A 16,393-nucleotide genomic window follows, 5' to 3' on the forward strand; every position below is an offset into this window, starting at 1 on the left:
GATTAATATAACAAAGAAGTGTGTAAAGTTTTAAGCAATAATCATAAATCGTTTTTGAGATACGGCGCGACATGTAAAAAACCCTCCCCCTTTTTTACAAAATACTCAATAACTCAAAAATGAAATTTTGAATCATCACCAAAAAGTATATGTAGATATTAAGATTAATATAACATGTATAACTAAGAAGTGTGTAAAGTTTTAAGCAATAATCAAGAATCGTTTTTGAGATACGGTGCGACATGTGAAAAAAAACACACCCCTGTTTTAGTTACAAAGTGCCGTAACTCAAAAAGTTTAAATCTTATTTTCACCAAAAAGTATACAGATCATTTGACCATCATAAAAAACAACTATATTAAGTTTCATGAAATTTAGATAAGTCGTTCTCAAGTTACGGTGCGACATGTTTACGCCGGACAGACAGACGGACAGACGGACGGACGGACAGACAGACAGACAGACAGACAGACAGACAGACAGACAGACAGACAGACAGACAGACGGACGGACGGACACCGGACATTTGTATACCATAATACGTCCCGTAAAAATTTTGACGGGCGTAAAAAATAGATGTTTCTCATTTTTTTTAACCGTATAAGAAGGATTTTATGTGCATCGAATTAGTAATCAAATGATTTACCGTAGTTTCACTTTCATTGTTGACATTCTTTTTCTTTAAATAACCAATACACGTACAATGCATGCGTTGTCAATACATTCTTAATATTCTAATAGCATTTATATTGGTTGAAGCCGATATTAAGGACTAATACAAATGATTTCCAAAGAATTTTAATGAATAAGAATACGACAAAAAATCAATATATACCTGTTTAATATCACTCGGTTATGGAATATATACATATATTGATGAAGTAAATAAACATTAAAACAAGTGTGTATATGTTATTTCAACATGGCGCAGACAGCTCTAAAGACGTGTGAAATTTGTGTAAGTTCTGCTGGAACAAATTACTGCACCACATGTGAACAAATTTTCTGTGATAACTGCAAAGCTATGCACAACAGACAAAAGATTTCCAAAGATCACAAATTTAAAGATAGTGTAAACGTTGTACAGGGTATCAAAGCAACAACATCTAAGTGTAAAGAGCATAAGGAAGACACGATTTTTGTCTGTAATGAGTGCTATGTGTTAGTATGTTCAAAATGCATTACAGGCAAACACAACGGACATAAACTGTCTGATATTGAAGAGTCAGTGTCAAGTCTATCTAATGTGACAAAAACTGAAATCCGTTCAATATTAGATGCAGCAGGTAGTAATGTAACGGCTGTAGAAAAAAGCCTAAAGAAATTTGATTCTGAAGTAGACGCTTCTGTTAAAGGAATCCAAGAACATGGCAGCAAATTGAAAAAGTTGATTGAACGGGAAGTCGGCGAAATGGTCGCTACTACCAAAAAGAAAGCAAATGCGGAGAAAGAACGATTAAGAAAGATTCTTACAGATGTCAGAACTGTTCTTGAAAAGGCATCAGTTTTAGAACACAAACAGAATGAATTACAGAAAACCAAAAACGATTCGTCAACTTTACTTTCGAAGCTTCTTATTCTAACTGGGGAAATTGAGAAACTTCAAACAATTCACTTTGTAACAGGTCCAACCAATTCATACACACCAGGTGTAACAACAAATAAACATTTGACTGAACTTCTCGGAAAAAGTGATTTTAGGCAAGTATATCGTATTAATTTTGAAATGCCGATTATTGGTTAAAATCAAAACAAAACATACAGTTTCCAAGCGTTTTGGTTTTAACAATGATAGATGCAAATAGATAAATGTACAGTTATAAAGAAGTGGCAAAACCATGTATTGCATGTATTGGGGAAAAGCAATCCAATACAGTGTTTGTGTTAAGTTGAAACAATCAAGTTAAATAACGTTATCTTAGTACCCTTATGGTGTATGTCAGCACAGCCAGTAAATAAACAATAAATAAGCAAACGTTGCCATACGATGGACACACGAACGACACTTCCACATATATAACTGAAAGCAATGGCCCTTACACACACGAAGAAATGCGTACACATGCACATATTTTCAGGACGGATGTATTAAGCATTATAGATACATATATATACGTTTACTTTAGGACAAGTTAAGCTTACGGAGTCCCCTTTATTTTGTAAATTCTACATCTCTAGACATCTTTTCTTTAGTTATCGTAATAAAGTTTAAGGAAATGAAAATTGTTTACCAGATAAAATAAAGTGAAAATTTGTTAAATTATCAATTTTCGTTCTAACTTACAATTTCAAACTTCAACTATTTGCAAGTATATCAATTAGTAACAAAACTTGTTTTCTGATTATTAAGTCTTTATTATAACAGTAGTGGTTTAAAAATAAAATTTCAGTCTTCAAATTGAAACAAGCTTAGCTAAAATAGATGGTATAGTTCCTCGGACTATTCATGCCACAGAATGGACACAAGAGAAATGGTTTAAGTTTCAAATTTTAAATTCAATTATTAAAAACACGACTTGTAATCTACACACGCAGTACGGGGCGCCGAACGGGACTCTTGTGGTTTTGTACTCGAAATTGAAATTCAATTTTGTACGTACAAAAGTGAGTTTTGTTCAACAAAAATAAGTTCAGTTTACTACAAATTTAAATTTTGTCATACAAAATTATCTTTCAGTGGACAAAAGTTACTTTTGTCATGACAAAATTCCTTTTTGTATTACATACTAGACTTTTATTACCCAATTTGAAAATTGGGCAACAAAAGTCAATTTTGTATGCAAATTAGTTTAGTTTGGATTCTGTAAACTAATTTGCATACAAAATCGACTTTTGTTACATAAAATTGACTTTTGTGAGACAAAACTGACTTTTGTGAGAGAAAATTTACTTTTGTGAGAGAAAATTTACTTTTGTGAGAGAAAATTTACTTTTGTGAGACAAAATTGACAAAATTGAATTTTGTCTCACAAAAGTCAGTTGTATCTCACAAAAGTCAATTTTGTCGTCAAAAACGTAAATTTTGTCGTCAAAAACGTAAATTTTGTCGTCAAAAACGTAAATTTTGTAGTCACAAAATTGACTTTGTTTCACGAAATTGAACTTTGTCGCACAAAAGTCAATTTTGTCTCACAAAAGTCAATTTTGTCTCACAAAAGTCAATTTTGTCTCACAAAAGTCAATTTTGTTTCACAAAATTGACTTTTTTCCATATCAGGTAACAAAAGTCAACTGTGTATGCAAATGAGTTTATATTTGCAAACTTTCACAAAAGTTGTCACAAAATTGAATATTGTCGTCATAAAATTGACCTTTGTGAAACAAAATTGTTCAATTTTTGTCTCACATAAATCAATTGTGTCTCTCAAAAGTCAATTTTGTCTCACAAAATTGAGTTTGTCTCACAAAATTAAATTTTGTCGCACAAAATAAAATTGAGAATGGAAATGGGGAATGTGTCAAAGAGACAACAACCCGACCAAATAAAAAACAACAGCAGGGGGTCACCAACAGGTCTTCAATGTAGCGAGAAATTCCCGCACCCGGAGGCGTCCTTCAGCTGGCCCCTTAACCCATATATACTAGTCCAGTAATAATGAACGCCATACTAATTTCCAAATTGTACACAAGAAACTAAAATTAAAATAATACAAGACTAACAAAGGCCAGAGGCTCCTGACTTGGGACAGGCGCAAAAATGCGGCGGGGTTAAACATGTTTGTGAGATCTCAACCCTCCCCCTATACCTCTAACCAATGTAGTAAAGTAAACGCATAACAATACGCACATTAAAATTCAGTTCAAGAGAAATCCGAGTCTGATGTCAGAAGATGTAACCAAAGAAAATAAACAAAATGACAATAATACATAAATAACAACAGACTACTAGCGGTTAACTGACATGCCAGCTCCAGACTTCAATTAAACTGACTGAAAGATTATGATTTAATCATATGAACATCAGGCACAATCCCTCCCGTTAGGGGTTTAGTATCATACCATCATAACATATATGAGAAGAACATAACCCGTGTCATGCCAACAACTGTTTAAAAAAAAAATAATAATAATGTGTTTAGTTCCGATGCAAAGACCTTATCAGTGACTCAATATTAACGCCAAAATATGCAATCTTTAATGACTTGACAACAGTATCGTAATTATATCCCTTCTTAATAAGTCTATTCAAAGGTTTTGTAAGTTTCTGAGGTGAATACTGACACCTTTGTGCTTTATAAAGAATATTACCATAAAAAATTGGATGTGAAATACCTGAACGTATTAGAAGTCTGCATGTTGAGCTATATTTACAAATGATGTCTTTATACCGATGATAAAATTTAGTAAATGTTTTGACTAGTTTTGACTAGTTTTGACAAAAGTCTATTTTGTCTCACAAAAATCAATTTTGTCCGACAAAATTGAATCTTGTCTCACAAAATTGACTTTTTTCCATATCAGGTAACAATAGTCAATTGTGTATGCCAATAAGTTCATATGTGCAAACCTTTTTAACAAAATTGACTTTTGTCATTTTGTCTCCCAAAAGTCAATTTTGTCTCCCAAAAGTCAATTTTGTCTCCCAAAAGTCAATTTTGTCTTCAAAAAAGTAAATTTTGTCTTCACAAAGTCAATTTTGTCGTCATAAAATTGAACTCTGTCATTACAAAATTGACTTTTGTGAGTCAAAATTTACACAATTGAATTTTGTCTCACAAAAGTCAATTGTGTCTCACAAAAGTCAATTGTGTCTCACAAAAGTCAATTTTGTTGCACAAAAGTCAATATTGTCGTCACAAAAGTCAATTTTGTCGTCACAAAAGTCAACTTTGTCGTCACAAAATTGAATTTTATCGTCACAAAATTGAAGTTTGTCTTCACAAAATTGACTTTGTCTCACTAAATTGAATTTTGTCTCACACAATTGACTTTTGTGTTTTAATTTCCATATCAGGTAACAAAAGTCAATTTTGTATGCAAATAAGTTTATATTTGCATACCTTTTTGACAAAATTGACTTTTGTCATGCCCAAAAATAAATTTTGTCTACAAAAATGAATTTTGTCATCACAAAATTGAAGTTTTCATAAAACAAGTCTGTATCACATAGTTTTGTAAGACAAAAATGATTTTGTTATGACAGAATTGAATTTTGTACAAAACCACAAGAGTCCCATTCGGCGCCCCGTATGCAGAACATTTGGTTCTGCAGTGAAAACCGCGAGAGGATTTACCGGTTGTGCTTGAGTTGAGTAATTGTCACCGCTTCAAAAGGTATGTACATTTTTAAATCGCAATTTTTTTATTCAAAATATCAAAATATTGATCAGAGAATGCTATGCTGGTGTTAATACTTTAACGAAGATCTAAATGCATCATTTACTGTTGCACGCGGAGTTGAACTCCTACAAAATCAGTTGCCCCACGAGAACTTGCCTAAAAAGGTGACATTTAAATTTTGAAATGTTTTTTTAACAGACCTACAAGTTCAAATTTACTTGTTTTTTGGTCAATTGGTATGAATGTTGTTTTGTCCGGTGTTGATAACGTCTTAATAAATCTAAAAACCCCAAATTTGTTTAGTTCATGCGTGAGGGGACGTGAACTCATATCTTTATATCCAAGCTATGAGTCGTTCCCTAAATTTGGCTAGATTGTTCATGAAAAAACACATTAGTGTGTTTAAAAAGAATAATGAGATAGAATTTTTAAATACATTGCGGGAAGATAGGTTTTAAAATATTTTTTACGAAGAATAAAAAGAAAATAATGGTGTGAACAATTTTGTTTCTTGCTACAAATAAAAGTTAAAATTTTCCTTACCAGCCCTGTATATATATATATAATTTTTACGAAAAAAGTTAACTCTCCTTGAATTGCTTTTTTTGAAAAAAATGATTGTGAAAACACAAATTTTGATATTTGTTTAAATATTTTGATTTATACAATAAATCACCAAGTTTTCTTTATATGAATAAAAAGTCTAACCAATAAATTGCAAATACGTCTCCAAGATAATAACAATCAAAACCAAGGAGTAAACAAAGACTCACAAAACCAAAAAGACGTTTACATCAACAGTTACGAATAATAAATAAGAAACAACACAAAGTCCACTTAAAACCGGGAGTGAAATCAGGTGCTCCAGGGTAGCAATTTCTTGAACCGTATACGACACCCGTCGTGTTATTACTTTCTTCAGTTCGGTAATGATGGAAGGTTGTTATGACTGAGGAAGAATATCAGATATGATTTCGGACACACTTTTGTCATAATGGCCAATCAGCTCATGATGGCGACCGTAAAATTTCTTGAGTGATGACCTTAATTTGATTGATTCATTGCCCTGTCTTAGCAACTTTTGAGAAAGCAGTATTCCTCGTTCAACAAATCAACGTACTTTAGGCTAGCTTTAGAGTAACGAATCAATTGAGACACATATACTCCATATGCTTGTGCCGATCGATATTGCTACACAGTAATGATAAGTTGACTATAGGAAAATTAAAATCATCGCATTTGTCATAAATTTTGGTATTTAACTATATATATACCATCAGTATTCATTTCGAAAAAAAGGTCTAAATATGAAGCAAATTTATCTGTGTCGGTAGTATCTTAGTATTAAAACTAGACCGATTATTTGCCCAAATCCGCAAATTTGGAGACATATTTGCAACTTATTGGTTATTCAACTTGGTGATTTATTGTTATTTCAAAATTCTATCTCATAATTTTTTTTATACTCACAAAAGTGTTTTTTCATGAACAATCTAACCAAATTTAGGCAACTTTCAACGACTCATAGCTTGGATATGATTTCACGTCCCCTCACGCATTGACGATCTCCTCAATCAGAACCGATCCCCTCATGAATGAACTAATGCAAATTTGAGGTTTTTAGATTTATTAAGACGTATATCAACACCGGACAGCGTAAATGCCGCCCAAACGACATGCACACCCATTGACCGAAAACAAAAGTAAATTTGAATTGTAGGTCTGTTAATAGAATCATTTCAAAATTTAAATGTAACCTTTTCAGGCAATATCTCGCGGGGCAACTGATTTTGTAGGAGTTAAACTCCACGTACAACAGTAAATGATGCATGTATCGATTTGTTAAAGTATTCACCCTGCATAGCATTCTCTGATTTTCAAGATTTTAATATTTTGAATAAGAAAATTGCGATTTAAAAATGTACATACCTTTTGAAGCGGTGACAATTACTCCACTCAAGCACAACCGGAAAATCCTCTCACGGTTTTCATTGCAGAACCAAATGTTCTGCGTGTGTAGATTACCAGCCGTGAAAAAGCTTATCGAAAAAATTCGATCAAATATTAAATGTTCAATCCATACATGTTCGTCAAGCTTAATAATTGACTGGCTCACAGTATCAACGATGTTATGAGTTTTTGCTTTGTGTTTTGTGGTTTATTTTTGTGATACTATGTTTATGTTTACTATTTTCTTTCAGTGAGACGCATGTTACATATATTGAAGGTGGAACAAAAATGTAAGTTAAGATGCTATCAATAAAGTAAGGGGCTGCTATCATGTCGTGAACAACTATGTTCTATGCTAGAAGTTCTGGATAAATAACTTTGTTATTGTCATAAGACATTAGTTTGTTTACAACACCGACATACTAGATTTACAAGCACTAGGAAGCAATAACAGCATAAGTGGACATATCATTTTGATTCCTATGTGTGAATAAATCTTTGTTAGTTTTTGCTTCGGTTGACACACACGGAATTTCATCTACAAATTCTCAAACTCACACTAATAAGTTGGACTGTCACAGTATATTCATTCCTCATTGATTAAAACAGCACAATACTTGGCAGATCACTAAAGCAGACATATGATCTAAATTTATAATGTGATCTTTATGAATAATATGTTTACATTTTTACATGAAGTAATGCATTTTCTTACCTTACAGATCAATCCTTACAAAAGAGACCATGCACGGACATTTATATAAATGCAGATGTGGGTTAGTATTTTTAGAAAGATTAATTATTAGTAGATAAAGAAATATCAAAAGTAAAATAAATAACTAAGCGAGTTAATTATTTTTGAGCGCCCAAACCTCTAACATGTGACAGGGGTATTACAGCAAAACATGAGAGCAACATTAAACAAACGTAAAAACGATTAAAAATTACTAACATCAGTGGAAATTTTAGGAGCACACAAAACAATAGACATAAAATATCGATTTAAGAGTACACACAGTTAATGAAAGCTAGTTAAAAGCCAATTATAACCAATCAATAAATCATATTTTCACAGACTAAATGTCTATCCCTATATTTCTCATGCTGTTAAAAAAAACAAGAAAGCAAAGCTCTAAAGTATATATTTTAATTTCAGATATGAAATGATTTCTGCAACACAGTGAGTATATCTCTATATATAATATTACATGTAATCATTGGTAAAAACTGAGCTGAGACAACATTCCACATCCACTGATCGTTCAGAACAAATAATAAATCAACGCTCAAACCGGGGAACAATATCAACATATAAGCAATGTTAAATAAAGTGAGGATGAAGCTGAATATTGTTAGTCGAATATTTTTAAGGATTTGTGATTCTTTAAAACTTGATCACAAATACATTTGTATTTATTCAGTTTGCATGCCAATAGCTTTTCGTAAGTAAAAACCAGCATGTTGCACAGATCATACAGCATGTTTCTAAAATGCTTTCCAGAAATATAATCTCTTCCTGCCATTTTTGTTATCATAATGTATTATAACAATCGTAGTTTTTGGTTGAGGTTGATAAAGGTTGTATGTATACTGTCATAAAAAATGATTCGTCCTTAGTCAATATGCTTCTCTCAGTTCGAAATAATATTGTTTTGACCTCATACAAAGGCTTTAATTGTATATTGAACAGATATATCATGTTATGGAGGAATAGTTGCTAGTATATGCTAAATTACACCGAATAGATGTAATCATGTTGATTAAAATTATCTGTACAGATGAAGAGAAATATTTTGTTCACTAGACTAAGTAAGCGATAATCCATAAACATGTTGACGCATAATTTTGTGGATAATGAGAGACTATCAAAGTACCGCGGGAATTATACATGTAAGCTTGAGCGTTGTCTTTAAGTATTGTCCTTTCCGAATAATTTTGGCGGGAAGAGGCTCGTGAGGGTAAAACAGGAATATCCAAAATGGCAAATACCAGGGCATTTGAAAAAATGTTTTAATGCTTTATGCATGAATGCGTCTTTATCGATCTGGTTAAATTTAAGAACAAAACGTCAGTCAATATATACGACATTGGAGTTGTTCCTCCCGTTCTGTACATTTTCTTCCTTTCATGGATGTAGCAGGGGCGGATCCAACCATAAAAAGGGGTCCTAACCCAGGATAAAGGGTGGTTCCAACTATATTTCCACATTCAAATGTATTGATCGTCCAACCCCAAACCTCCTCTTGACATTGTGTAAATGTTTAGACTGAGTTGCCTAAATATATGTCAGATGTACCTGTGTCAAGCGAATATTCCACTCAAGAGATTTGGAAGTAGAATTGCTGACCTTTATTTACTAGAATTCAATACAAAAGCTTGAATTTAATTTTAGTTGAAAGCAACAAAACCAACTTATTCATATGGCTTCTAATGACTCGTACATTAAAATAGACATAATTACTATGCAGGGTACTTCTACATACACTTAATTATCTAATACCCCAAAAAAATAATCCTGTTCACTACTTTCTAGATTACCTCAAAAGATTAAAACTATTTACGTCAAATGTTACTTGTCACACTATTTCTAAATATCAGTTCGTAATTAACAATTATTATCTTTTGTTTTTCAGTGAGTAAGTATCCAGCAAGATAAAGATGAGTTCTGTATAGATACCTACATATATATTGCTTTGTTGATTTTAAGATTAGTGTGCTGTTTCGTGTATATGCATTCCACCTAGTAAATTTATTCATATGTACATTCTATAAAAAAAAATACAATATACAAATTACAATTGCTCCATGCAAATCATCATTATTGAAATAACGTACGTAGCCTTTGCGTCTGATAGAGTTTTAAAATGTCAGAAACAAGACAAGCCAACACTTTACAATTATGCATCAGATATTTATAAAAATGCAAAATTCAGGAAAGATATCATTTGGAAATCAAATGCTTTTCACTATAATTGTGTTTCTAGGTAACCTGTAGAAAAATATCATCATCGTTCAAAGATGATGTCTATTATCTAGTTGTTCAGATTTTTTTCATTACCGTACGCACTATAAAAACACAAGTTATCAAGATTGCAGACAACATTTCAAAAAGGGGAAGTCCATAGAATCTGACAAAATCAAACTCCTTTAAATTGACAAACAAAACGTCTGGAAACAACTATATTGTTCCATGTCTTGTTGAATTCACTTTCCGTGGAATTTTTCGGATAAAACTTTTTTCAAAGCTAGATTAAATTACAACTTGTGATGGATGATATGTATAACATAAGACATACACAGAACAACCTTCACCGTCTAATGTCAATCTTTCCTTGTTAGGTTACAACGATGCTATTTGTACAACAATGTAATTGATAAGCTGAATGTAGTCCTATAGCTAATTCTAAGCGTCTTGCATATTTTTTTTCTCTTCTTTTTTCAGTCTGTAAGTATAAAGCAAATTTCAGATAAGTATATTTTGTATGTGAATGTATAAAGTAAAATAACAAAAAAATACTGAACTCGAAGGAAATTCAATACGGAAAGTCCCTTATCTAATGGCAAATTCAAAAGCTAAAACACATCAAAGAATTGAAAACAACTGTCATATTTCTGAAATAGTAGAGGCTTTTCCTTATGTAGAAAAACTTCTCCTTTGTATGACAGTCGCATAGCATTCCTATATATTGACAACAAGGTATGAAAAAAGAAATGTAGTTTTACTCGATTCAATATTTTTATTAATAAAATCAAATGAAATATAGACGGCTAACATCGAACATGTTCCGGTCAACTAGCTTGAAAAGATACTACTTAAGTTATCATGGTATTATTCTGATGTCGTTTAACAAACACTGAATATACTAATGTTATTTATATCATACATCCATTGATATCAGTCGCTGAAAATATTAGGATAATTAACATTCTGGCATGTGCTATAAATCATGAATTTTTAAATTGGTTGTTTTGATGTTACCTGATAGTTCGTTTCTATGTGTGTTGAATTGTCGTTTGTTTTTTGTAGTACTTCAGTGCTTCTATTGTTTTATTGTTTTCCTCTAATATTTGATGTGTTTTCTCCATTTATAGTTTGTACCCCGGAAATTATTTTCTTTCAATCGTTTTGTGACTTTTGAACAGCGATATACTACTGTTGCCTTTATTGAATCCAAATTCTAAATTAAATATATACTAGAAATGTCATTATTTTCAAAGTTGACCACACAATTGACCGAAATAACTTGTATTCTTGATTATGGTGTTATGGATCAGTATGTCAGGGAACCACACTACCGAACACGACCTGTGCCTATACCTTAATGATCTGTTTACATACTTTTGAAGAATCACATTGTTTCATATTGGATTATGTATGCCTTCGTAGTTTTTGTTTTTAAATCTGTTCTTTTGGTGGTTCTGCTTTTTTCTTTTGATCATTATTTTTTCTTTTGTCTTCAACATATGTTTGTTTTTAATCCTGAATCTTCTTTCCTTTGTTGTACAAATATTACTGGACCCATAAAAATGAGCAAATAATGTCTAAAATGAATAGACATTTATGTCGATCATTGCTTTCACCTGGCATCTTATTAATGTTGTAGTGGATGATCTATTATATAACATGTTTAAAATATATTTATCGATCTTTTTTCAGCCCGTAAGTACCTTGAATTAGAAAAAGATAAGTACAAATCTAATATTAATGACACTTATATATTAATTAAATCATATACAATACAACCCTAAAGCCTAATTGACATGCAAAGCTTATTTAAGAGGCATGTTAATGGAAAATACTGATAACCTTTGTCTGGCAATACAACCATACATAAACCTTTGTTTGATCCGATACCCAATTAAATGAATTCTTTTGGAAATAAAAAAAACAATATGTATTTTAAGTAAGACGAGAAAAATGCTCTAACAGTAAGGTCCACATATGCTTTCCAGCGCAGCTGGCCTAAAGGGACATAATCGATTGTCATCACTAAGCGTCTGTCGTCGTAGTAAATTTTTACAAAAAACGTGTTTTTTTGTAACAACTTAACCAATTTCAAACACAAAACAACTGAATGATACTTAGGGTATCTGTATAAGGTTATAAAGTTTCTGGCAAGCGACGAATTTAGCCGTCTTAGCTACACATAAAAACAAAGGTACAAATAAAATCACAAAAATACTGAACTCCGAAGAAAATATAAAACTGAAAGTCCCTAATCAAATGGTAAATTGAATTTATTGTCTAGCATCTTGAAAACCTTAATAGATATCTAAAAGCTGACAAAACAAAATGCTCAAAATATAAAGATCTATCTCCTTATTGCGCCAAAATCATCAGATGAATTATTAAAGGAGTTATTGCACACACAAAAAGAGACTTATTTTCTAGCTTTTGCCTATATTGTTTCGAAACTACAATTGATAGGTAAGAACTATGAATAGCTAAAATTATCAGAAACACAAGATGTACAAACATACCTAAGGACCAAAATAATAAAATTAACTTGTATGGTAGTAACTGTCATTGAAAGCAATTTTCACTAACATTGAAGTTTTTTTTTATTATAATCTTAAAAACTATAACAGGTAGGTTGACACTAGATATAACATAATTGATCACCATAAATAAATAATATCTACAAAAAATTTATGTAGATAAATCCATTTAATGACTTCCTTTAAGATTGATTAAAAAAAACTTAAATTATTTTACTTTTGTGTCTTGATTAATACATTATCCTTATGACTGTTACATTTTCAGGATGTAAGTAACAAGACAGAATAGATAATTATAGATAAGTAAATTAAAACGAAATATAATGGCACTATACAGTAGTAACTTATACTGCAAATAAAGAAACCAATCCGTAGTTAAATCAAAAAAAGTAAAGCACAGAAACACAGAACTCTGATGAAAACTGATACACATCAAATGAATGGACCAAAACTATCATATTCCTGACTTGATACAGAAATTTTCTCATAAAATAGAATTCAGACAATAGACTTTTAAAAAGGTTACACTATAGTAACTAAAGTATATAAACATGTTAATGCCCATAGACAACTGCGAAGACTCCCTTCCAGAAAAGAACTTAACTTTAAAAGGAAATCATTTTAAAAAAAAATGCAAAACAAATCTATTTTGGTTTGTTATCACGATGAATATTTATAAGGTAAATAACATGTTGTTTTTGTTATGGAATCGACTCTGACAAGTTTAGTGAACAATAACAAGTTAAGTAAACAAGAAACATTCCTAGGGCGCCATAAACAACTATAGTCTGAGAAATACAATTAACGCAATCACCCGAAACAAATGGACGAAAATAGACCATGCATTGCACACAAAGCAACAGATTTAACAATACTACGCAAGTTTTTACAAGGGCTAAATAAGTTCGAAGTTGAAGAGCAATTATTCTGTAAGGTTTTGTAAAATACCGCTAAGATAATGTTTTTATGCCATAGAACTTCCATAGTATTTCTAAAACAATCAAGTTGACTTATAATTATGACCTATTATTTCATTTCGAGTTGATTTTGCAGATGTAAGCGTTGCTGGCAGTAAGTATTCTTGATTATCATTTATCTACAAATATGACAAAAATGATGTAATATGATTGCCTTTGAGACAAGTCTCTACAAGAGACCAAATGACACACACAAAAAATATAACTATAGGTCACCGCAAGGCCTTAAACAATGAGCAAATCTCATACCATGCATTCCGCAGTCAGCTATAAAAGGCCCTGAAATGACAATGTAAAACGATTCAAACGAGAAAACTAACGGCATAATTTATGTACATAAAAAGAACAAAAAACAAGTATGTAACATATAAACAAACGACAACAGAGTATATATTTCAGCATGTATTCGGTAAAAATAACTCTATTTGAGATTGGTATCAGATGGAAATTATTAAATAAGTTTTTCAGATCGTACAAACAATGCATACTAACATACTAAAACATCTACCTATTATGTAATCATTTATTTTACAAGGGGAATTATAAAAATAAATACAACTTCATCATGTACATTCCTTTATCATGTTTATATTTCTATTTTTAAAGTCGTATGCCATATTCCTTTGCCTGCAAGTATTTTTTATGGTATAGCTTTAATGTCATGATATAAGACTTTTTTTCTATTTTTAGACACAAATGGACACATATCAAAGATGTTTGAACCAACTGACTTGTTGTATTGCTATGTAGAGTATATATTAGATAGATTTAACATTTTTATAGTTTGATAATAGATTACACTGTAAATATCACTTGTAAATAAAAAATATAAAAACAATGAAAATTGCTGTATATTGACACTATTCTAATATATCATTTTATACTTTAATCCTTGATGTACGTAAATGAAATGAATTGGAATAAAATTCATCATGAGTCGTTGGTTACGCGATGTATCGATCACCTATTTCAAGGAAATTATTATTATTCGCACAATTTAAAAAAGAACCCTTTTGTATGACAATACTGTATCATATTTGAAATAATTAAAAAAAGAATTTCTGTATGTTCAAAGTAAAGTTATTATTGGACGGTTTGAAGGAGAATTCCGGAACTTTTCATAAAATTAGGACATAAGGACGAGATAAGGACAGCTAGCTTCGTGTACAAATTAAAGAACGAACATTTCCTGGTGGTTCAATAATCAGTAATTTAACAAACTAATTCCCGAACTTTCTAATAAAATTGAGAAAGGAAATGGGGAATGTGTCAAAGCGATAACAACCCTACCACAGAGCAGACAACAGCCGAACTCCGCCAATGGGTCTTCAATGTAGCGAGAAACCCCCGCACCAGGAGGCATACTTCAGCTGGCCCCTAAACAAATATGTATACTAGTTCAGTGATAATGGACGTCATACTAAACTCCGAATTATACACAAGAAACTAAAATTAAAAATCATACAAGACTAACAAAGGCCAAAGGCCCCTGACTTGGGACAGGCGCATTTTTTTTTAATAAGATCATATCTGAAAATAAAAAAAAAAGAAAAGAAATCAGTGGGTTGTCTATGCTGTTTTTAGGGTTTTTAAGTAGTGAAAAGGAAACAGTTCATAATGAAAAGACAATATAGATTTATATACTGTACTTCACTATAAAAAAAATCTACCATAGTTGAATGATTGATATAGATGACTTGTACTCATTCATGCTTTTTATCTCTTTAATGTTCATTGGATCCCCTTTTTATATATTCTGGATACATCCTGCTAGCTTGGACTGTTCGAATTGCAGTACGTGTAGTTTGTAACCCGGATTTGTTTTTGTCCAATCGATTAATGACTTTCGAACAGCAGTATATTACTGTTGCCTTTATTTACTAACAAGTAGATGTAAATGAGTGATGACACCTGTGCTTCGTTCAATATCGTAGTAACTAGTGTAGCTGATTTATCTAAGTGGTGTATCTGTCTTGAACTATATACTATCAAAATGACGTCATAAGTAATATACTTTCCGACTCCATGTTGTATTCTCTTGTTTGGGTTATCCATAGGTCTCTTTAGCAGCTAGTCTAGCTATGTGTTCAGTAGTCAAAATCTACAATATTAAACGCAACCTAATGTTTTTTGTACTTTTGTTTTTTCCATCTACTGCATCGGTATTTAAGAGTTTATGTACTGATTTTAAGTGTTACTGAATTTAAGATATGTGGTATAAATGTAGGGGAGACAATTTTTCTCCAAAGATTGTATGACGTAGATTTTAGCAACTACAGCTCACGATAAGGCCTTCAACAATGAGCTAAAGACATACCGCATTGCAAACGGAAAAAAATTCAAACTAGAAAACCAATACCCGGTTCAAAATGAACACACGAAGATTAATATATACAGCAACAAGGGACAATTACTGAATGGCAAGCTCCTGGCATTGTAATCTTTGTTATTCCACTTAGAATTAAGAGGCAGGTTGAGATCTTAAAAAAAACTACTGATAGTTTATCTCCACCATTTATTTAGAAGCCTGTCAGAAACCCAATCAGTGGTTGTCCTATGTCATATCTTAATTGTTTTATTATTTGGATCATTTCGGGTGACTGAAAGATCTTTGGTCATAGTTTCTGTTTACACTTTTTGCAACATTTTTATCTAAACGATATAGGGATTGACATATTGTACATATA

The 16,393-nt window shown here is 31.5% G+C and overlaps 1 protein-coding gene and 1 long non-coding RNA gene across 2 annotated transcripts; both read left to right on the forward strand.

Moving 5' to 3' along the window:
* Positions 1–822: 822 nt before the first annotated feature.
* LOC139511404 (transcription intermediary factor 1-beta-like) lies at positions 823–10,744 on the forward strand. The gene is made up of 5 exons (XM_071298105.1): positions 823–1,701; positions 7,482–7,520; positions 7,953–8,006; positions 8,387–8,414; positions 10,673–10,744. The coding sequence occupies exons 1-4, from the start codon at positions 923–925 to the stop codon at positions 8,412–8,414; spliced, it is 900 nt and encodes a 299-aa protein (XP_071154206.1). The 5' UTR covers positions 823–922; the 3' UTR covers positions 10,673–10,744.
* Positions 10,745–13,689: 2,945 nt separating this feature from the next.
* On the forward strand, positions 13,690–14,541 carry LOC139511405 (uncharacterized). Its single transcript, XR_011662019.1, has 2 exons — positions 13,690–13,800; positions 14,397–14,541. It is a non-coding gene; the product is annotated as an uncharacterized lncRNA (long non-coding RNA).
* Positions 14,542–16,393: the final 1,852 nt, after the last annotated feature.

Source organism: Mytilus edulis, chromosome 2 (genome assembly GCF_963676685.1).
Source record: "Mytilus edulis chromosome 2, xbMytEdul2.2, whole genome shotgun sequence".
Taxonomy (NCBI): domain Eukaryota; kingdom Metazoa; phylum Mollusca; class Bivalvia; order Mytilida; family Mytilidae; genus Mytilus; species Mytilus edulis.